The sequence below is a fragment of the Phyllobates terribilis genome, unplaced genomic scaffold (genome assembly GCF_046119375.1).
Source record: "Phyllobates terribilis strain yellow unplaced genomic scaffold, ASM4611937v1 Scaffold_2__4_contigs__length_985480577, whole genome shotgun sequence".
NCBI classification, from domain to species: domain Eukaryota; kingdom Metazoa; phylum Chordata; class Amphibia; order Anura; family Dendrobatidae; genus Phyllobates; species Phyllobates terribilis.
Window position 1 is genome coordinate 863,363,453 of NW_027362762.1, and position 24,819 is coordinate 863,388,271.

Sequence of the window (24,819 nt, forward strand, 5' to 3'; positions counted from 1 at the left end):
TCACTTGCATTTAATTGTGAAAAAAATGGAAATTTGATGAAAATTTTGAAAATTTAGCAATTTTCAAAATTTTAATTTTTATGCCTTTAAATCGGAGAGATATGTCACACAAAATAGTTAATAAATAACATTTCCCACATGTCTACTTTACATCAGCACAATTTTGGAACCAAAATTTTTTTCTATTGGGGAGCTATAAGGGTTAAAAGTTGACCAGCGATTTCTCATTTTTCCAACAAAATTTACAAAACCATTTTTTTAGGGACCACATCTTATGTAAAGTCACTTTGAGGGGCCTTTCTGACAGAAAATACCCAAAAGTGACACCATTCTAAAAACTGCACCCCTCAAGGTGCTCAAAACCACATTCAAGAACTTTATTAACCCTTCAAGGTGCTTCACAGGAATTTTTGGAATGTGGAAGAAAAAAATGAACATTTAACTTTTTTCACAAAAAAAACTTTAGACACAATTTTTTTTCATTTTCACAGGGGTAACAGGAAAAAATGGACCCCGAAATTTGTTGTGCAATTTCTCCTGCAGATACTCCATATGTGAGGGAAAACCACTGTTTGGGCGCACGGCAGGGTTCGGAAGGGAAGGAGCGCCATTTGACTTTTGAATGTAAAATTTGCTTGAATAATTAGCGGACGCCATGTTGCATTTGGGGAGCCCCTGATGTGCCTAAACAGTGGAAACCCCCCACAAGTAACACCATTTTGGAAACTAGACCCCTCAGGGAACTTATCTAGATGTGTGGTGAGCACCCTGAACCCCCAAGTCCTTTACAGAAGTTTATAACATGGAGCCGTGAAAATAAAAAAATCAAACTTTTTCCACAAAAATGGTGTTTTAGCCCCAATTTTTTTATTTTTACAAGGGTAAGAGGAGAAAATGGACCCCAAAAACTTTTGTGCAATTTCTCCTGAGTACGCCAATACCCCATATGTGGGGAAAATACAGTGTTTGGGCTCATGGCAGAGTTCAGAAGGGAAGGAGCACTGTGTGACTTTTTGAACGCAAAATCGTCTGGAATCGAGAGCGGACGCCATGTCGTGTTTGGAGAGTCCCTGATGTCCCTAAATAGTTGAAACCCCCCACAAGTGACCCCATTTTGGACACTACACCTCTCAAGGATTTTATCAAGGGGTATAGTGAACATTTTGAACCCAGAGGTACGACACAGAATTTGATGACATTAGGTCATCATATTGAATAAGTTGTCATTAGTCTTGAGCGAAAGTGCTCTCTACTTGAGTTTGCATCGGGTACTCAGGTATGCACCATGTATGACGGGTGCTTAAGTGAAATGCTCGAGTCCCCGCTCGCATGTTTCACGGTTAACATGCGGGGATCGCTCGTGCATGGCAGGCAATCCCCACGAGGATCTTTTGGCCGCGAAGCATATGGGGCGGAGACTAAAGCACCCGGGATACTCAATGCAAACTCAAGTAGCGAGCACCTGCGTTCAACACTAGTTGCCATATCGTCATCTTTTTTTTTCTTCTTTACTTCTGAAAAAAAAAAAACAACAACCCCAGCCCTAGCCCTAGCGTTTATTTTTTACGCCGTTCCTAGTGCGGTATAAGTGATTAGACGACCTTATTCTTCGGGTCGGTGCGACTACAGAGATACCAGAATCATATCGGGTTTTTATGATTGACAGCTGTCACACACTAAAAGACACATATTTTGTAAAATCTAGTTTTTGCATCGCCATATTTTGAGAGCTATAATTTTTCCAGATTTTGGCCGACAGAGTCATGTGACGGCTCGTTTTTTGCAGGATGAGTTGACGTTTATATTGGTGCCATTCTCAGGCACATGACATTTTTTAATCGCTTTCTATTCCAGCTTTTGGGAGGCAGAATAAACAAAAACCAACAATTCAGGAATTGTTTTTTTTTTTTATTTTTTTATTCTACTCCACGTGTGGTAAAATTGATAAGGCAGCTTTATTCTTCGGGTCAGTACGTTTACAGCGGTACCACATTTATATCGTTTTTCTATGTTTTGGCGCTTTTACACAATAAAAGCTATTTTATATAAAAAAATATTTTTTTGCATCGCTTTATTCTGTGAGCTATAACTTTTTGATTTTTCGGATGATGGAGCTGTATGGCAGCTTGTTTTTTGCGGGACAAGATGACGTTTTCAGCGGTACCATTTTTATTTATATTCGTCTTTTTGACTGCGTGTTATTCCATTTTTTGTTTGGCGGTATGATGATAAAGCATTGTTTTTTGCTTCGTTTTTTTTTTTCACCGTGTTCACTGAAGGGGTTAACTAGTGGGACAGTTTTATAGGTCAGGTCGTTACGGACGCGGCGATATCAAATATGTGCACTTTTATTGTTTGTTTTTTCAGAATAATATTTATTGATGGGTACATTATATTTTTATTTTTGGTGGATTATTATTTTTTTTTTTATATACTTTTACAAATTTTTTTTTTTTTTTTTTTTTTCACTTTCTGAGAGTTTTTTTTACTTTGTCCCACTCTGGGACTTTCACTTTTTTTATTCTGATCGCCTGCATAGCATAGGGATGGAGCACCATCCCTGTGCCATGCAGGCAGTCAGCGCTGCACAGTGAGAAGATTATTTGGTGCTGTCTGGTGACCCGGATGTTGTCACGACGACATCAGGTCGTCATGGCAACACCCGGGAAGCCGCAGCGGACAGCGCTGGAGACCGGAACAGGAGGTGAGAATTGCGATCACATCCCCTTAGCCACCGCAATGCTGCGATCGACTTCGATCGCAGCATTGCGGGGGTTAATGTGCCGGGAGCGGTGCGGGACCGCTCCCTGCGCATAGTACCGGGTGCCAGCTGTGACAATCAGCTGACACCCGGCGGCGATCGCGCACGCGGTCTGTGTGCGCGCGCGATCGCGATGATGTACTAATAAGGGTCAGGCTCTTAAGTCCCAGGGCACAGACGCATATTAGTACGTCATGGGCTTTAAAGCGGTTAATTCCACTTTCAAACTATAATTGGCAATAAACATTTTATTTCTCATAAACATCTCTCTTTCTATCTATCTATATACACACACACATTAGATAGATAGATAGATAGATAGATAGATATATACAGAGATGGATATAATGTTTATTAAAAATATAGATTATGGCTCTAAATAGATTAATTCATCTCTCGCTCACTCTGTGGATGTATTATATATATATAGTACAGACCAAAAGTTTGTACTACTTTGAAGAACCTAGAATATAAGACATATTTTCAGTTGTTTCACACTTTTTTGTTAAGTATATAATTCCACATGTGTTAATTCATAGTTTTGATGCCTTCAGTGTGAATGTACAATTTTCATAGTCATGAAAATACAGAAAAATCTTTAAATGAGAGGGTGTGTCCAAACTTTTGGTCTGTACTGTATATGTACACACACATTCATGGAGTTAACTTTTTTAAAAATTCTGTGGAAACAGGGTTGAAAAGCAATGTCTGACTTTCATTTGTTCATTGTCATAGATTTTTAATTTATTATTACTTTTGTCAGATTCAAGTGGTTTCTGTGACCATTGTGGGTTTTTCTTTCATTAAACAAGGGGTACCAACAATTTTGGCAGTTTGTGTGTGTATAATATATATATATATATATATATATATATATATATATATATATATATATATATATATATATATATAGTGAGACAGTGACCGGGATCGTATACGGGGGACGTTATATATCCCCCAGAATGTGTACAGAGACCTATTAAACCCGTTGGTGTGCACTGCAGTCATAGACACAGCTGCGGAAGGTGAGCATTGACCTGGTCAGGCTATCTGGCTAAGGCAGATTAAGTAAAACCCGGCAGGGCCTTCATTTCTTGGGGGAGGCTACAGGAGGCAGTGGGGCGGCCTCCTCCCTCCAACTCGGATTTTCCAGTAGCTCTTGCCACAGGTCCTTTAAAAACCCTGCACTAAGGATTAGTGTTGTTCAATGTTGGGACCTGCTACGAGCATAGCAGGAAAGCTCAACAGCCTGTGTGTAGCTGAACCTAAGCCTGGGAAGGCTCTGCACCCGTCAGGCTCTGAGCAGCCAGGCGCGGCCGTTGCCCCCGGCAACCGTTATTTATGGACTTGTGTTAATCCGGCTGCGAACTGGAGGACTTTCTGTTTTACCTGTGAGTTTGCTGAATAAAAGCGGCTTATGTTGGACTTGCTTGGGTCACTGCCTCAGTTACTGCACGGTGTGAACACCGCCGCCTTACAGTTTGGTGGAGAATGCGGGCATTGTGACTGAGGCATACCCCACCGGCAGCTGCATGACCACAATCCGGCCGGCCACCTTTCGGCCTAACCCCATGGACAAAATGGAGGAGCTGTTAAGGCAATTGGTCCTCACGCAGCGGCAGCGACAGGAGCAGTTCAAGCAGTAGCACACCAATGAGCAGCTCACAGCCCTGCAGGAGACGCCGACGACATCAACCCCGGAATGTCGAGAGGCCCGGGACAAGGTTCGCTCAGCGTTGAGGAAGATGGGAGCGGAGGACGACATGGAAGCCTTCCTTACCATCTATGAACGCACAGCAGAGCAGGAAAACCTACCAGCCGGCCAGTGGGCGGAAGTGGTGGCTCCGTTTTTGGTCAGCGATGCCAAGAACTCCTACTTCGACCTCAGTCAGGAGGGCGCCCAGGACTACCAGAGGCTCAAAGGTGAGATCCTTGCCCGTCTGGGGGTCAATACATACGTGAGGGCTCAGCGCGTATTTTCATGGGCCTTTTTCAGGCTTATGACCTTTTTCAGCTGGTAAAGAGGTGGCACCAGCCTGAGTCTTTGACTCCAGCCCAGATGGTGGAGAGGGTGGTGGTCGACCGGCTGGTGAGGACTCTGCCGGCCGCTATCCAACGGTGGGTGGGGCAACGGGACCCCGGCACCCTCGACCAGGTGGTCAGCCTGATCAAGCGGTACTTGGCCACTCAGGACTTTATACAGGACTCTGCCCCCTCGCGGCTGTCACGCCGGACCCTGCCAACCCAGGAACCGAGAAAGGGGTCGCATACCTCTGCTGAGGACAGTCATCACTGTACTCGTGCGGAAGGGGTACCCCGGAGTGAGAGTGGCAGGAGACTGGTTCCCTCCCAAACGGTCATAAGTACAGTACCTCCACCATTAGGTGCTGGAGGTGTCAGGGGCAGGGACACATGGTTGCTAACCGCCCCCTGACTACAGAGCCCATGGGACTGAGGGTATAACCGCCGGGTCTCAATGTACTCCCAGACCGTCTGCACTGCGAGTGCCGACCCCCCCGGACAGTGAACCCCAACTGTGCCAGGTACTGGTTAATGAGTACCCTACGGAGGCCCTCCTAGACAAGGAGAGTCTAGTGACTTTGGTACATGGGTCGCTGGTGGCAGGAGATAACCCCAGTGGACAGACAGTCGGGGTTGTGTGTATCCATGGGGACCTCCGAGAATACCCAACCGCAGAGGTAGTTTTGTCCACGCCATGTGGAGACATGAAACGTGGTGGGGGTGGTAAAAACTCTTCCCTATGGGATTGTGTTGGGACGAGACTTGCAACTGTTCTGGACTCTGTGGAAAACCAAAATCCACTCTCCCCTGGTAAAATTTATTACAGGCGCTGTACCCAAAGAACCCAAGTCAGGGGTACCTGCCGTAGGGGTGTCCAACCTAGGGACAGAGTGTGACCCCGATAGGTTTCCCCTAGAAAGAGGCAGAAGAGGTCGAGGAGACCCCATCGATCCCCGAGCTGGATGTGTCCCGGGGCATGTTTGGGACAGCTCAGCTACAGGATCCCACCCTGACTTGGGCGCGGAAAAGGGTGTTAGAGGTAAATGGCGTAGCTCAACAGCCCGGAGCAGATACTGTGTTTTCACGCATGGTGGTCAATGGCGATTTGCTCTATAGGGTAGACAAAATCAGGGACGAGGTCGTGGAACAGTTAGTGGTACCTCAGTCGTACCGTCGGGCGGTTCTGGAGATGGCACACACACCTGCTGGGTGGACACTTAGGGGTTAAAAAGACGCAAGAGCGTATCTTGCAGCGGTTCTTTTGGCCTGTGATTTACGCGGAGGTCCAAAAGTACTGTGAATCCTGCCCCAAATGTCAGCTGACCACACCCACCGCAAGTTTCTGTTGCCCATTATTACCTCTGCCAGTGATAGAGGTACCTTTTGAACGGATTGCAAGGGCCATATGAAGTTCGAGAAAAGGTGGGGGAGGTAAATTACAGGGTGTATCAGCCCGGAAGGAGGAAACCAGAGCAGCTTTATCATGTAAACCTACTAAAACCTTGGAAAGATCGAGAGTGTTTAGTTACACAAGTCACTTCGGGCATGATGTCAGAGAGTTCTCTACCTTCAGCCAGGGATGCGTCCCGGGGAGAGGTCAGGATAAGTGATGCTCTCACTAAACAGCAGCAACGGAAGCAGAATACCGACGTGTTCTCAGAGCTACCGGGTAGGACTACGATTCTCCAACATGACATAACCTGGGATAAGGGTACGAATGAGACCATACCGGGTCCCCCAAGCCCGGAGGCAAGCCACCACGGCTGAGGTAAAACAAATGCTCCAGTTAGGCGTCCTCGAAGAATCACGGAGTGAGTGGGCTAGCCCCATCGTACTGATCCCGAAACCAGACGGATCGTTACACTTCTGTAACGATTTCCGGAAATTGAAGTTGGACCTTTATCCAATGCCCAGTGTGGATGAGCTGATTGAGAGACTGGGGCAGGCTCAGTACTTTACCACGCTCGATCTCACAAAGGGTTACTGGCAGGTACCTCTCACGAAATCGGCGAAGGAAAAGACCGCCTTCATAACTCCGGAGGGTCTATATCACTATGTGGTCTTACCTTTTGGATTACATGGGGACCCGGCTACATTCCAGAGGCTGATGGACATAGTGCTCAAGCCTCATCAGGAGTACGCATCTGCGTATCTAGATGATATCATGATCTTTAGCACCATCTAGCATACGCACCTATCCCAGGTACAAGCGGTGCTGGATTCTCTCAGAGTCATGGGGTTAACGGCAAACCCAAAAAAATGTGCGATAGGGCTAGAGGAAGCCCGATATTTGGGGTATGTGATTGGCTGAGGAGTTATCAAGCTCCAAATCAATAAAGTTGAGGCCATTAAGAACGGGCCTAAACCGTTAAGTACAAAGCAGATGAGGGCGTTCCTTGGCATCCTTGGGTATTACCGCCGGTTTATACCTAATTTTGCTGGGAGAATGGCGGCCTTGACCGATCTCTTGAAAGGTAGGCCTCGGGGTGGTATTGTCACAAAAAGTGAATGGTGACGAGTAGAAAGCCTATCCCGGCAGAAAAAAACTATAGCGTGGTAGAGAAGGAGTGATTGGCTATTAAGTGGGCCTTGGAATCGCTGCGTTATTATTTGCTCGGGCGTCAGTTCCGCTTGGTGACGGACCACTCACCCTTGGTATGGATGAGAAACGCCAAAGAGAGGAATGCGCGAGTCACCAGGTGGTTCCTGTCACTGCAAAATTTCAGTTTCTCTGTAGAACATCGCGCTGGAAAGTCACAGACAAATGCGGATGACCTGTCCCGGGCACCCTGTATGGTGTCAAGTCTTCAAACCCACAAGTTTGAACAGAGGGGGGGATATGTGAGGCAGTGACCGGGATCATATACGAGGGACGTTATATATCGCCCAGAATGTGTACAGAGACCTATTAAACCCGTTGGTGTGAATTGCAGTCACAGACACAGCTGCGGAAGGTGAGCATTGACCTGGTCAGGCTATCTGGCTAAGACAGATTAAGTAAAACCCGGCAGGGCCTTCATTTCTTGGGGGAGGCTACAGGAGGCAGTGGGGCGGCCTCCTCCCTCCAACCCGGGTTTTCCAGTGGCTCTTGCCACAGGTCCTTTAAAAACCCTGCACTAAGGATTAGTTCAGTGTTGGGACCTGCTAGGAGCACAGCAGGAAAGCTCAACGGCCTGTGTGTAGCTGAACCCACGCCTGGGAAGGCTCTGAACCAGTCAGGCTCTGAGCGGCCCGGCGCGGCCGTTGCCCCCGGCATCCGTTGATTATGGACTTGTGTTAACCCGGCTGCGAAACAGAGGACTTTCTCATTTACCTGTGAGCTTGCTGAATAAAAGCTGCTTATGTTGGACTTGCTTGGGTCACTGCCTCAGTTACTGTACGGTGTGAACACCGCCGCCTTACAATACACACATACAGTTGTGCTCAAAAGTTTACATAACCCAGCACAGAGAATATGAATGATAACAAAAAAAAATTTTCTCCACTCATGGTTATTGGTTGGGTGAAGCCATTTATTGTGAAGCTACTGTGTTTTTTCTCTTGTTAAATCTTAATGACAACCAAAAACATCTAAATGACCCTGATCAAAAGTTCACATACCCCAGTTCTTAATACCATGTATTGCCCCTTTTTATCATCAATAACATTTTGAAGTCTTTCGTGGTAGTTGTGGATGAGGTTCTTTATTTTCTCAGATGGTAAAGCTGCCCAGTCTTCTTGGCAAAAAGCCTCCAGTTCCTGTAAATTCCTGGGCTGTCTAGCATGAACTGCGCGCTTGAGATCTCCCCAGAGTGGCTCAGTGATATTGAACTCAGGAGACTGAGATGGCCACTCCAGAACCTTCACTTTCTTCTGCTGTAGCCAATGACTGGTTGACTTGGCCTTGTGCTTTGGATCGTTGTCATGTTGGAACATCCAAGTACGTCCCATGCACAGCTTCCGGGCTGATGAGTGCAAATTTGCCTCCAGTATTTACAGATAACGTGCTGAATTCATCTTTCCTTCAACTTTAACCAAGTTTCCTTTGCCTTTGTAGCTCACACATCCCCAAAACATCAGCAATCCACCTCCTTGCTTTACTGTAGGAATGGTGTTCCTTTCATCATAGGCCTTGTGTTGACTTCTCTCCAAATGTAACGTTTATGGTTATGGCCAAAAAGTTCAATTTTGGTCTCATCACTCCAAATTACCTTGCTCCAGAAGTTTTGAGGCTTGTCTCTGTGCTGTTTGGCATATTGTAGGCAAGATACTTTGTGGCATTTGCGCAGTAATCGCTTTCTTCTGGCAACTTGACCATGCAGCCCATTTTTCTTCAAGTGCCTCCTTATTGTGCATCTTGAAACAGCCACACCGCTAGTTTTCAGAGAGTCCTGAATTTCAGCTGATGTTATTTGTTTTTCTTTGCATCCCGAACAATTTTCCTGGCAGTTGTGACTGAAATTTTTGTTGGTCTACATGACCATGGTTTGGTTTTTACAGATCCCGATTTTCCATTTGTTAATCACAGTTTGAACGCTGCTGACTGGCATTATCAATTCCTTGGATATTTTTTGTATACCTGTGTTATACAGTTCAATTCCCTTTTCCACTAGATCCGTTGACAATTCTTTTGCTTTCCCCATGACTCACAATCCAGGAATGTCAGTGGCTGGATGAAAGATGCATGAGTCTGTCTGGATCCCAGAAACTCACTCAGCTTTTATGCACACACACTGATTACAAACAAACAGGGCACAGGTGATGATGTTACCTTTAGTAGCCATTTAAACCCATTTGTGTCAAATTCTGTGCATGTTATCAGGCCAAAATCACCAGGGTATGTGAACTTTTGATCAGGGTCATTTGGATGTTTTTGGTTGTCATTAAGATTTATAAAGAGAAAACACAGTAGTTTGACAATAAATGGCTTCACCCAACCAATAACCATGAGTGGAGAAAAAGTTTTTTGTTATCATTCATATTCTGTGAAAACAAGGCTAAGAAAGGAAAATTTCTGCCGGGGTACGTAAACTTTTGAGCACAACTGTATTTATATATTTACAATTATATTTAGATTTATTATATAAAAAGTGTTTAAAGGGAGCCTGACAGCTGATACTGTCCATGCTGCACAATCTTTGGCCAGCATGCATCAGGCACTGGCTAAGACTCTGAAACGCTGTGGCGTTTCTCAGAAAAAAAAAACACTTCAACAGCCGCTGGGGACAAAGCCGTGCGGCAGACTAGTTGGACAGGCGGGTTTCCGGTGACTTCTTCCCACCCACTGCCCTGCACTGACAGGTCTCTGTCTACGTGTGCGTATAGGCAGAATCCTGTTAACCCAGAGCAGCGGACGGAGAGAAGCCACCGGCTTTTAATAATGTTTTGCCTCTGACAAGCAGTAGGGTTTGAGAGACAAACATTCCTAGTTGAGATCATACAGTAAGTGCATGATCCATGCTTCCGTGGATTGGGCAGCATGTATCACCTGCTACGGTCTCTTTAATGATAGTTGCACTTTAAGGGTACAATGTAAATCTGCACAGCTATCCCGATTTCAGGGCTGGTTCTGTAGCTTAGGAAGGCCTCCTCCTGCCATTGCTCCAACACAGGAGCCAGCTTCCTCATCCTCTCTGTGTTGATGATGTGTAGAAGGAGCCGGCTGCCAGGCTCAGGTCCTTAGCTAAGCCAGCCCCCTTCTGTGTGTCTCCCATCAGCCATAAACGGAAGTGGCTTGGTTAATGATCTGAGCTAGATAGACAGCCTCTTCATACACATCACTGACACAGAGAGCGAGGAAGCTTTGCAACAATGTCAAAATGAATGCAGAAATGGAGCCAAGTGAACTGAAATAAGCATACAAATGCAGACTTCATAACCTGCATTATTTTGTTACATTTAGATAGAAAACATCTTTACGTCCGCCATCAACCACTTTAATAAAAAACAAAAAACACAGAAACGTCGTCAGAGACATTAACATATTTTCTATATAGAAATAACCTTGACAACATGAAAAATGAACTAAATAAAAAAGCAATTACTTTTCTTTAAATATTTCCTTTTCGTGATCTGTCCAGACGTTCATGAACTGACGATCCTTATAAACTTTCATTGGATCTTCCATCAGGCCGTTCATGTTAATGAATTTCACCCGTCTCTGCTCCGCATCGAACATCATGGGAGGGATGACGGAGAGCTGCCTCATTTGTTTTTCATTATTCTGCAAATGCCAAATAAAAGTAAGATAAAAAATTTCATCTGGTACAAAGGAAAATTGGCACAGAGGAAAAAAATACAAAATGAAAGTGTAAAAAAATTTCTGATCTAAGTACTACATGTAGTTTAGCACTTCGCTGGTATTTCAGTGGTTATCCGCGCGAGTATATAATATTATATATATATATATATATATATATATATATATATATATATATATATATAGCTATTGGAAGAAAAAACGTAAGGGCAATAAAATAGAGAATGAGCCAACCATGAAAGGGTTACAGTGTAAAGGTATTTCTGGTGCCATGGGCATATATTAAGTGCAATGTAAGTCATAGGAGAGGTCGTAGGGAAGGAAATAAATGCGACGGTAGAGAACGGCTGTTTTCAGACTTGAATTTCCACAATGTAGCACACATGGAAATGATAAAAGCAGACAAATGAAGTCAATTCCACGTCCCTGCATTGCAGCACTCAGCTGGCGGATCTACAGAAGGATTGGGCATGTCCGGCAGCAATGCCGCAGCTTGACGGATTCAATAAAAAAAAAAAATTATAACTTTATGATGTTCTGATCTGTATTTTAACGTCCGGAAAACATTTTTATAAATTAACTTACCTCCTGCTCAGAGAGGCCATCAATGATCTCAGAGATTTCGTGTTCGCTCCTAGCAATGGTTGCAGAAAGTCCAGCTCCCCTCTGACCAACCCTTAAACACAGCATACGGACACCGTTTAAAGGGGGTTGAGACCTAACATATTAACATGAACGAGGCTAGAAGTTGGCAAGTCAAAATATAACAAATACATCAACACGATAAAGTAATGGAAAAGAAGGAAAGGGGAACTACAAGGGGAATACATCTAACGATAAATGGCAGACTGGGAAAATAAAAGAAGCCCCCTCTCCCCAATAATAATCCAGTTGATGGGTCTGGTTAATCTAACCCCCAGGAAAGCTGCTGGGCACTATATATTTCTTCAGCAAAGTTGATGAAGAAAAGCAGCACTATATAGCACTAAGGAAAATGGATGGGTGACCGTGAAATACACGGCCTTACAAAGTCCCCAAAGGCCCAGAGAGTTATGAGAAGAAGACTTACCTCTGAAACCTTTCTTGCTGCTCACGCTGCTTCCGGATTTCGGGGAACTGCTTCTCGTAGTATTCTCGGGTTTTGCTTTCCTTGGCTTTCCGTCTTGGGTTATTTTCTATCCGGTCTACTTTTTTTTCCCAGGCCTCCATCAGCTGATCGTAACGCTGACAAATGTTCTGTTCCTGCAAAACCCAAGAAGAAAGCCATCAGGTCCTCCGTGGAGAGAAGCAAAAACGGCAATGGATAGTGCAGCGAGTAGCTGGTATCGCACCATCCACAGCGGGAACGATACGCACCCTTTGCTTCCTAGCATGGTTTCTTCTCTTGAAAAACAGAATGAGCTTTTTCCTCATCACCTGATTCCTGGAACAAAACAGACATATGTTATGCGGATTATAAATAGTAATCGATTGTTTTTTTCCGGATCTTAAAGAAGTTGTCTCTAAATGGATAAAATTGGTAAAAAGCAAACAACTGTCCAATTTACATGCTAATAAAATCCCTCCTTTCCAAAGAATGGAGGGATTTTTATTTGCTCAGGTTAGGTGCCGGCCTCTCCTGCAGTCTTTCAGCGATCTCCAGACTTATAGGTAAGGAGCGCAGCGCTTACAAGCTCTTTGCTATAGAGCTTGCTGGCGCTGGCCTGATTGCTGAACCCAGGCAAAGAGGAAGCAAAACGTGCATTGGAGTAGGTGGAGGGGGATATGGTGTGCTCCACAGGTCAGTATTTCACCTTGATACAATCAGTGATGTAACATTTCATCAACTTTTCATTTATATTGATTGTAATTGACTAATGATGACACATCTTGGGCTATTGGATATATGGTCTAATCTTTATTTTTGAATTTACCAATCATGTACCAATATTCATTATGTTGTTTTGGCTCTGGGCTTGTGCAATGTTTAATTAACCCTATCTATCTATATAATTGTCTTATCCCGTCTGTCTGTCTGTCTAGGAAATCCCGGGTCGCTGATTGGTCCGGCCGCGGCCAATCAGCGATGCGGCATTTCAAAAAAACATGGCGGCCATTAGCGGCTCATGTGCGGCACGGAGGTCAGCGGCGATGCAGCCGGGAGATGCAGCCGGCTGCTCGCAACATATATCCCCCGACCGCAGGCGCCGCTGACCTACATGCGGCTATTGTGGGAAGATCAGCGTCTACGGCCGCTTATCTCCTGAGGACAAGTGTGACATCCTGCATGGGGTATTATATAGGGGGGATGTGACTTCCGGCATGGGGCATTATATAGTGGGGATGTGACATCCTGCATGGGGTATTATATACGGGGGATGTGACATCCTGCATGGGGTATTATATAGGGGGGATGTGACAGCCTGCATGGGGCACTATGGAGAGATGTGACATCCTGCATGGGGTATTATATAGGGGGGATGTGACATCCTGCATGGGGCACTATAGGGGGATGTGACATCCTGCATGGGGTATTATATAGGGGGGGATGTGACTTCCTGCATGGGGCATTATATAGGGGGGATGTGACATTCTGCATGGGGTATTATATGCATGGGGTATTATATACGGGGGACGTGACATCCTGCATGGGGTATTATATAGGGGGATGTGACATCCTGCATGGGGCATTATAAGGGAGAGGGGGGGGGTGTGACTTCCTGCATGGGGCATTATATGCATGGGGTATTATATACGGGGGAAGCGACATCCTGCATGGGGTATTATATAGGGGGGATGTGACTTCCTGCATGGGGCATTATAAAGGAGGGTCGGGAGACATATGCTAGAATACCCGATGCGTTAGAATCGGGCCACCATCTAGTATAATATAGTTTGCATAATCATACTGTCCTTGTGGCGGACATTCACTTGGCATTGGCCAAATTAAATTCTCTTTACAATATTATGCAAATCTATGGGTATTATTTATGAAATCTTGCACTTAGCACTTTGCCATTAATAGAAAAGTTATTTCTCTCCAGTCTCTTTCATCGTGGTTTGGATTTCATAGTTATAATCTATTGTGGGTATAATTATTTTAGTCAATCAGAGGCAAAAGCATATGTGTATGAATTGGTGCACATCCATTCCCCTCACCCCCCTTTTTTGGTTTAATATCCTTCCTTTCCCTTTTCCCATTCCCCCTTTTTATATTGTATCATGTGTTCTGTATTCTCAATTCACAATAAAGTACATGTTTTTATTCAACATCTATCTGCCTATTTTTGAATATTATATATAGGTTCTATATTTGATTTGCCGGCTTTTATATTTTTGATTAGATCTTGGCATTTACTTTAATGTAGGTTGTATGATTGCTGAACCCAGCCCGCTTCAGTGCCCCTGCGTTTTTCCACTGCTACAGAGGCCGCTTGTGACACCGGTCACAAGAATAGGGGTCCCATGACCCCTCTGTGAATGGAGCAGGGTAACACGTGCACAGTAGAGTTGAGCAAAGAAAGATTGGATCAGGGCAGCATCAATGTTCAGTCTGGTCCTCCATGGCAGGCTTCACGTCTACAGCTGGAATCCTCTGAGACTGACATCTACTAGGCCCTATGACGTCAAGAACTGACGCATGACATGACGTTCTGTGTGGCCTATCGACGTCTGGGGCCGAGTAAATGCTACAGGAGCCCAGGAAGCCGTCGCAGGAGGGAAGACCAGCCCGGCTGCCAAGGAAGACTGGACCAGACATGGAACCAGGTGTGACCGCTGCTCCATATACTCCGTCTATATGGAGCGGCGGTCCCACCATGGTGACCATGTCCATGGGACTCATGTTCTTCCATTTAATATAGAAACAGATGATAAATACCAAAAGGTGATAAATTTGTATAAGTCATTAAATTTTGTGCTTAAAATGCACAAGTCATATTTGAGCGAATTTGTAGGATTTCTTATTTTTTCAAAGGGGATTCAACATGAATGGGAAAAAGGAAAGACCTCCTTCTCCTTTCTGATAGATTCACATCATTAAAACCTGCCCCTCAGCCTGTAGTGCTGCACTGAAGCATCCAGTATCTGCATTGCAGTCATTTGGCCAAGGACTGGACACGGCTGCGCACATTACAAGCAAAGAGCTGGATCAAAAAAAAGAAATAAATTCTGAAAAACACTTGCATGCATTATGCTCCACCATTAAAAGGTCCCTAGTAGTGTTGAGCGAGTAAGTCCTATTAACCCTTTCGCCGAGTATGCTCGGGCCGAGCTCCGAGTATTTATAGCTGCTCGGTGATATGGTTCAATCGCTCCCCTGTGCATGATTTGCGACTGTTTGACAGTTTTAATACATGTGAAGAATGTCTATTTCTTACACAATGCTCTCATGTAATAAAGCTGTCAAACAGTTGCAAATCATGCACACGGGAGCGATTCAACCATATCACCGAGCAGCTGTAAATACTCGGAGCTCGGCCGAGCATACTCGGACAGAACATACTCGCTCAACACTAGTCCCTAGATTTATTTTTCTCCTTGGAAGGTGTGAAGATGAGATTGCCGCAACATAACTTTAAGGCGATTCCCGTTATATACTTACGTCTTGATGTTTTCATGGTAAACCTTGGTGTCTGAGGGCTGGTTATACAGCGGCTAAAGGAACAAAAAAAAAAAAAGACTTTGTTATAAAACAAGGCTGCATTTCATCACAGATTTAAGAGATTGTGAGACCTTGGGATGAATGGTGGCCAAAAAAGAGCTCAATCCTTTCCCTGCAGGCCAGTCCCAATATATCATTATACCGTCATGTTATCGGCACAGAACAGGCGCACAACAGGGTGCTCTACCCCAATTTATAGCTCACAAAGTCAACAAAGTAAAAGCCTTCAAGAAACCACACAAAATTACTATGCACCTCACAGGGGCTGGAAAAGTCTAAATTGGGAAGCTTCCACCAATCAGATTAGAAATGACAAAACGGTAGAGCAATTTTCTTTGATTTACACAAAAATAAAGAGGAAAAAAAATTTTAAAGTACAATTTTTACTTTTAAAACATAGAAAACTACAGACCCGGTTAGGAACATTCACAATAACAAGGACGACTGAAATAAACATCGGAAGAGAATAGTTCATGGTGCGATCATTTTTTTTTCATGATGACATTCGGTCCGTGAAAAAAATCTGATCAGTTCTATTGAATAACGTTATGGTTGTGTGAACGTAGCCTTACAGTGGCCCATCTGTTTTAACAAAAGGACGATCTCTAGGATCACTAAAAACAAGATAATCCCCATTGTACATGGCTCAGCATTACTGTCCGTGTCAGCCACCATCCTGCGCGCAGAATCTCTAACGAGAAAAGTGCAATGAAACTAGCATGTAATCATTTACTTTTTTTGGTACGTGGAGGGGGGTGAGGGAGTGTTCGTGGTGGGATAATTTGTACTTTATTAGATTACAATAATCCGGAGCCTTTTCCTCACAATAGATCAGTAAAGTGACTATAGCACTCACTTCACAAAAAAGCCCTTTGCACAATCCAACTTTAAAGGGGTTGTCCACTACTTTAATAAGTTAAACTTAAAGCATCACTCCAGCATTTCTTTTTATTTCAGCTCTGGAGTGGTGCTACTAATCTAAGCTCCCTGACTCTAGCCTTATACTTAGCAGTCACTGTCTTCTGCTCTCCCCAGTGCGGCTCCGGTCCCGCAGTGCCATCTTGTGACCACAGCTTCTGGCTGACCAGAAACCAGAGGTAAAAGTCACAAGTTCTCAATGTAAGTCTATGAGAGCCTTGTTCTGCTCCCGTTCTGGTTCTCATAGACTTATACTGAGTTGTGACTTCCGATTCGTCCAGCAAACACTGGAGTGATCAGACAGGTCAAAAACTGCTGGAGACTGACCGGAGCAGATAACAGATGAAGACCGCGGCTGATAAGTATAATACTACGCTCAGGGGACTTAGAGCAGCACCACTCTAGCGCTGCACGAAAATAAAGAGTCTCTGGAGTGGTGCTTTAAAGGGAACTTGTCACCATGAAAATGCAGTCCACTCTGCAGGCACCGTGTTACTGAGCAAATTGATATATAGTTTTGTAAGAAGAGATTCAGCATAACCTGTGTTTTCATCACTTAAACCACAGCTCTTCCTGGGATTTTTGGTCCAGTGGGCGGTCCTATCAGTGACTGACCGTTCTCTTTGTATACACACTTATACACAGCTGTCAATCACTGATGGGTCCGCCCACTTAACCAAAGATCCATGAAAGGGCAGTGGTGTAAGTGATGCCCAGATCCCTGCTCTGTAACATGATATCTGCAGATTGGACTGCATTTTCATGGTGACAGGTTTGCTTTAAAAGGGAACCCATCATCAGATTTTTCCCATTTAAAAGTACGCCCTCATATACAGCATTCTAGTATGTCGTCTATATGTCCCCATTATGCTCTGCCTAACAGAAATAATAGCTTTTATTATACTCCCCTATAGCGCAGTACTGTCCGATGGGCGTTGCTGTTCTTGGTCGGAAGCCTCCTCTCTTCTTCCTTTGGGTGGATGACGCATCCTACGTCATCCACACCGTGTTCCTCATTGCGCTCCTGCGCAGGTACACTTCTTTCTGCCCTGCTGTACTACAAAACTTTCCTCTGCCCTCAGAAGGGTAGAAAGAAGTACGCCTGGACAGAAGCACAAAGGGGGACACTGTGTGGATGATGTAGGACATGTCATCCACCCGAAGCAAAAACGAGGACTGAATCACAAGAAGAGAAGAGGCGCCGGACTGAGACCAGCAACGCTCCCCGGACAGGACTGCGGTGTAGGCGAGTATAATAAAAGCTATTTTTGTGTTATGAGGAGCGCATCGAGGACGTATATACAGCAATCTAGAATACTGTATATGAGGGCGTACAGGTGCTGACCTTATTTATATGGGGAAAACCTGGTGACAGGCTTCCTTTCATGAGGCGCTGAATTGTTGCAGCTGCTTCTTTCTATTCAGATAAAACGTGAAGGCCGCTCATTAACTACAGCGGTCACGTGGAACCCCGGACAGATTTTTAGCTTATTCTACTGTGTTGGAAGACACAGTATCAAACGTGCAAGATTAACTTTTAAAGTAAGCAGCCATGACTATTACATATGAGAGTAGTGGTATGGTTGGTAGAGATTGGCTGCGCTAGTCATAAGGAATGCAACGCAAGTCTTATGCACAGCAGGCTCAAAATCATCAGGGATGGGCGGGGGGTTGTCAATGCCATTTGTCTGCTACATCCAAGTGCACAGACACATCCCCAGTGCACTTACAGGCGGATTTGCATATGTTGTATACGCTACATTTCTCAGGACTGGCACTTCGAATCTTTACAAAAAAAATGTATCTATTTTATTGGGGGACAAGTTCCCATACAGAAATATCACTATTACCATATTTAAATACCTTCTAACAGATTGGGGGTATTAAGGGCACACAGACTTGTGAGCATGAAGTTCCTAGTAAATGTAAAACCACGAGCGGTAATACAGCGAGCTGTAGAATAGTGAACCGTACTCACCAGCTCTACTTTCGGGCCAAGACCTTCTAAAATCTTATGCGCTTCCTCTGCTTTTTTCTGCAAGATACAATAGTACTGGATTTTTAAGAGAAAGACGAATCTAAACTCTGTTTAGAGCAACAAAGAACAGAACACGGTAAAGGGAAATTTAATAGCGAAAAAGAGGAGAGTTTGCCCCCCCACAATGAACTACAACTCTAAAGAAACATTAAAAACATAGGATTAGACAATGACCCATAGTTTAGCCTTGTTGTTAAGTTAAAAGGGAACAATTAATCAAAATCTTGGTAATTAAACTTCCAGCTTTCTATAAAGTGCATAAGTATCCAAGTAGACATTTCCCTGATTAAATCACGACTTTTACTTGGATGGAGAAATTGAAGTTCTAGAACTGCTGCGTTCAGTTTTCAAGAGTCAAGTGGGCGGTGCTGCAAGTGGGCGGTGCTGCAAGTTGGGACTAGTCACAGTCTCCTCACTGTTCACATGCCCGCTCTGCCCTGACTGACAACCCTCTCATCATAGCAAGCACAGACTTTCAATAAGACATGCAAGGCAGACAAGACGTTTTATAAAACATATGACTGCTGAGAAGTGATCTGTACAGAACTAGAAGCATCAGTCTATTACTAAAGCTTTTCAAAGTAAAAGTGAAAACTGCAAGATTTCAATAATATTTTTTACAAAAAAGGATGTTTTTTTAAATAGTAATCCTGCCTGTGATTACCGTATAAACTCGAGTATAAGCCAACTTTTTCAGCACATTTTTTATGCTGAAAAAGCCCCCCTCGGCGTATACTCGGGTATATAATCATATATGCATGACATACCGGTGGGGTGGGGGGGGTTGTGGCGGCGGAGGAGCAGGCATAGGCAGTAGCCGCTGCTGCAGCTGCCACGTGTGCCCGCTGCTAAAGAAAGTGAATATTCACTCTTCTCCACTCCAATGGGCGTGGAGAATAGATTAATATACATTCTCTTTAGTAGCGGGCACATGTGATCGCAGAGCCGCTGCAGGAAGCGGAAGCTGCGACTCACACTGCGCTATTAAGGAGAATGACTATTCACTCCTCTCCATGGCCATAGTCTCAGCGTGGAGAGGAGTGAATATCCCAGCAGCTCACCTCGGTGTCTGACGGCGCATGGCAGTGACGTCATGCACTGCTCAGATGCTGAGGTGAGCTGCTGGCAGACAGGACGCAGCGCTGGAGTAGAGGGAAGGAAGGTGAGTAGGAGTGCTTATTTTTTTTCATGTGTGCAGTGATGGGGGGCCATGTATACCAGGATTGGGGATGAGGAGCCCATGCATACCAGGATGGGGGATGAGCGGGCCATGCATACCAGGATGGGGGATGGGGGGTACCATGCATACCAGGATAGTGGGGACCATGTAAACCAGGATTGGGGATGAGGTGGCCATGCATACCATGATTGGGGATGTGGGGTGCCATGCATACCAGGATTGGGGATGAGGGGTGCCATGCATACCAGGATTGGGGATGAGGGGTGCCATGCATACCAGGATTGGGGATGAGGGGTGCCATGCATACCAGGATTGGGGATGAGCTGTGCCATGCATACCGGGATTGGGGAAGAGGGGTGCCAAGCATACCGGGATTGGGGAAGAGGGGTGCCAAGCATACCGGGATTGGGGATGAGGGGTGCCATGCATACCGGGATTGGGGATGAGGGATGCCATGCATACCAGGATTGGGGATGAGGAGTGCCATGCATACCAGGATTGGGGATGAGGGGTGCCATGCAAACCAGGATTTGGGATGAGGGGTGCCATGCATACCAGGATTGGGATGAGGGGTGCCATGCATACCAGGATTGGGGATGAGGGGTGCCATGCATACCAGGATTGGGGATGAGGGGTGCCATGCATACCAGGATTGGGGATGAGCTGTGCCATGCATACCGGGATTGGGGAAGAGGGGTGCCAAGCATACCGGGATTGGGGAAGAGGGGTGCCAAGCATACCGGGATTGGGGATGAGGGGTGCCATGCATACCGGGATTGGGGATGAGGGATGCCATGCATACCAGGATTGGGGATGAGGAGTGCCATGCATACCAGGATTGGGGATGAGGGGTGCCATGCAAACCAGGATTTGGGATGAGGGGTGCCATGCATACCAGGATTGGGATGAGGGGTGCCATGCATACCAGGATTGGGATGAGGGGTGCCATGCATACCAGGATTGGGGATGAGGGGTGCCATGCATACCAGGATTGGGGATGAGGGGTGCCATGCATACCAGGATTGGGGATGAGGGGTGCCATGCATACCAGGATTGGGGATGAGGGGTGCCATGCATACCAGGATTGGGGATGAGGGGTGCCATGCATACCAGGATTGGGGATGAGGGGTGCCATGCATACCAGGATTGGGGATGAGGGGTGCCATGCATACCAGGATTGGGGAAGAGGGGTGCCAAGCATACCAGGATTGGGGATGAGGGGTGCCAAGCATACCAGGATTGGGGATGAGGGGTGCCAAGCATACCAGGATTGGGGATGAGGGGTGCCAAGCATACCAGGATTGGGGATGAGGGGTGCCATGCATACCAGGATTGGGGATGAGGGGTGCCATGCATACCTTGATTGGGGATGAGGGATGCCATGCATACCTTGATTGGGGATGAGGGATGCCATGCATACCAGGATTGGGGATGAGGGATGCCATGCATACCAGGATTGGGGATGAGGGATGCCATGCATACCAGGATTGGGGATGAGGGATGCCATGCATACCAGGATTGGGGATGAGGGATGCCATGCATACCAGGATTGGGGATGAGGGATGCCATGCATACCAGGATTGGGGATGAGGGATGCCATGCATACCAGGATTGGGGATGAGGGGTGCCATGCATACCGGGATTGGGATGAGGTGTGCCATGCATACCGGGATTGGGATGAGGGGTGCCATGCATACCGGGACTGGGATGAGGGGTGCCATGCATACCGGGACTGGGATGAGGGGTGCCATGCATACCGGGATTGGGATGAGGGGTGCCATGCATACCGGGATTGGGATGAGGGGTGCCATGCATACCGGGATTGGGGATGAGGGGTGCCATGCATACCTTGATTGGGGATGAGGGATGCCATGCATACCTTGATTGGGGATGAGGGATGCCATGCATACCAGGATTGGGGATGAGGGATGCCATGCATACCAGGATTGGGGATGAGGGATGCCATGCATACCAGGATTGGGGATGAGGGATGCCATGCATACCAGGATTGGGGATGAGGGATGCCATGCATACCGGGATTGGGATGAGGTGTGCCATGCATACCGGGATTGGGATGAGGGGTGCCATGCACACCGGGACTGGGATGAGGGGTGCCATGCATACCGGGACTGGGATGAGGGGTGCCATGCATACCGGGACTGGGATGAGGGGTGCCATGCATACCGGGACTGGGATGAGGGGTGCCATGCATACCGGGATTGGGATGAGGGGTGCCATGCATACCGGGATTGGGATGAGGGGTGCCATGCATACCGGGATTGGGATGAGGGGTGCCATGCATACCGGGATAGGGATGAGGGGTGCCATGCATACCAGGATTGGGATGAGGGGTGCCATGCATACCAGGATTGGGATGAGGGGTGCCATGCATACCAGGATTGGGATGAGGGGTGCCATGCATACCAGGATTGGGATAGAGAGGTGCCATGCATACCAGGATTGGGATGAGGGGTGCCATGCATACCGGGATTGGGATGAGGGGTGCCATGCATACCGGGATTGGGATGAGGGGTGCCATGCATACCAGGATTGGGGATGAGGGGTGCCATGCATACCTTGATTGGGGATTAGGGATGCCATGCATACCTTGATTGGGGATGAGGGATGCCATGCATACCTTGATTGGGGATGAGGGATGCCATGCATACCTTGATTGGGGATGAGGGATGCCATGCATACCTTGATTGGGGATGAGGGATGCCATGCATACCAGGATTGGGGATGAGGGATGCCATGCATAACAGGATTGGGGATGAGGGATGCCATGCATACCAGGATTGGGGATGAGGGGTGCCATGCATACCAGGATTGGGGATGAGGGATGCCATGCATACCAGGATTGGGGATGAGGGGTGCCATGCATACCAGGATTGGGATGAGGGGTGCCATGCATAGCAGGATTGGGATGAGGGGTGCCATGCATAGCAGGATTGGGATGAGGGGTGCCATGCATAGCAGGATTGGGATGAGGGGTGCCATGCATAGCAGGATTGGGATGAGGGGTGCCATGCATAGCAGGATTGGGATGAGGGGTGCCATGCATAGCAGGATTGGGATGAGGGGTGCCATGCATAGCAGGATTGGGATGAGGGGTGCCATGCATAGCAGGATTGGGATGAGGGGTGCCATGCATAGCAGGATTGGGATGAGGGGTGCCATGCATAGCAGGATTGGGATGAGGGGTGCCATGCATAGCAGGATTGGGATGAGGGGTGCCATGCATAGCAGGATTGGGATGAGGGGTGCCATGCATAGCAGGATTGGGATGAGGGGTGCCATGCATAGCAGGATTGGGATGAGGGGTGCCATGCATAGCAGGATTGGGATGAGGGGTGCCATGCATAGCAGGATTGGGATGAGGGGTGCCATGCATAGCAGGATTGGGATGAGGGGTGCCATGCATAGCAGGATTGGGATGAGGGGTGCCATGCATAGCAGGATTGGGATGAGGGGTGCCATGCATACCAGGATTGGCATGAGGGGTGCCATGCATAGCAGGATTGGGGATGAGGGGTGCCATGCATATCAGGATTGGCATGAGGGGTGCCATGCATACCAGGATTGGGATGAGGGGTGCCATGCATACCAGGATTGGGATGAGGGGTGCCATGCATACCAGGATTGGGATGAGGGGTGCCATGCATACCAGGATTGGGATGAGGGGTGTCATGCATACCAGGATTGGGATGAGGGGTGCCATGCATACCAGGATTGGGATGAGGGGTGCTATGCATACCAGGATTGGGATGAGGGGTGCCATGCATACCAGGATTGGGATGAGGGGTGCCATGCATACCAGGATTGGGATGAGGGGTGCCATGCATACCAGGATTGGGATGAGGGGTGCCATGCATACCAGGATTGGGATGAGGGGTGCCATGCATACCAGGATTGGGATGAGGGGTGCCATGCATACCAGGATTGGGATGAGGGGTGCCATGCATACTAGGACTGGGATGAGGGGTGCCATGCATAGCAGGATTGGGATGAGGGGTGTCATGCATACCAGGATTGGGATGAGGGGTGCCATGCATACCAGGATTCGGATGAGGGGTGCCATGCATACCAGGATTCGGATGAGGGGTGCCATGCATACCAGGATTCGGATGAGGGGTGCCATGCATACCAGGATTGGGATGAGGGGTGCCATGCATACCAGGATTGGGATGAGGGGTGCCATGCATACTAGGACTGGGATGAGGGGTGCCATGCATACCAGGATGGGGAAATTTACCAGTAGCTGCTGCATTTCCCACCCTAGGCTTATACTCGAGTCAATAAGTTTTCCAAATTTTTTGTGGTAAAATTAGGTGCCTCGGCATATACTCGAGTATACACAGTATATTAGACCCAGCATTCACAATATGTGATAACAGCTCACCTCCTCCCCTCACTACACAATGACATCTAGACAAATCAGAAGTCAATGATTCAGTACCAGACTATGGTGGTCAATGGTCCGTCATTCTGCTGTAAAGTATGTCTCGATCTGATGTTAACAGAAGCGCAGGCAAAGTGTCTACCTAAACAATTATTTGCATACATTCCCTTAAAGTTAATCTGTCAGTAGGATCAACTCTCCTAAACAGTGCAGGTCATGGGAGGCTGAATAAAATGATACCTTGATATTTGTGAACCAGTGTCTTATTCCAGATCAATGTTTTTCTTACATGTAAATGAACTATTAAGATCTATGGGTCGAACATAAAAGAATCGGTCTTCAAAGCTTATTTTAAATTAAAGGAGGTGTCACTAGTGTGATGTGTAATGGCCACTCTCCTGATCTCACTGCAGAGGTGTGTGTGATTGTACCTGACACATCTGCAGGTTCCTCTCAGCTTCAGCTTCCATCTCACAGGCAGACAGTGCTGCAATACAGCAGAGCTGTGAGAGCTGCAGTAAATGTGTTTGTAAGAAAACAAAGTTCAGTTCTACTGTTCTATGTTAGTTACATGTCTCACACCGGTAATTATCTCCCTTTAATGTAAAATAATCTCTA

General features: G+C 46.5%; 1 protein-coding gene across 8 annotated transcripts in view; it reads right to left on the reverse strand.

The window, feature by feature from the left end:
• Positions 1–24,819, reverse strand: part of NCOR1 (nuclear receptor corepressor 1) — a 161,358-nt gene that overhangs the window by 75,620 nt on the left and 60,919 nt on the right. For 5 of the 8 annotated variants that reach the window (XM_073668000.1, XM_073668003.1, XM_073668001.1 and 2 more), the window contains exons 7-12: positions 18,560–18,616; positions 15,604–15,656; positions 12,378–12,444; positions 12,091–12,263; positions 11,607–11,739; positions 10,807–10,985 (exon numbers count right to left, since the gene is read on the reverse strand). In XM_073668000.1, the coding sequence (XP_073524101.1) occupies positions 10,807–10,985; positions 11,607–11,739; positions 12,091–12,263; positions 12,378–12,444; positions 15,604–15,656; positions 18,560–18,616 (662 nt within the window). The remainder of the gene's footprint in view (positions 1–10,806; positions 10,986–11,606; positions 11,740–12,090; positions 12,264–12,377; positions 12,445–15,603; positions 15,657–18,559; positions 18,617–24,819) is intronic. The other 3 variants (XM_073668005.1, XM_073668007.1, XM_073668002.1) reach the window with 1 other exon arrangement.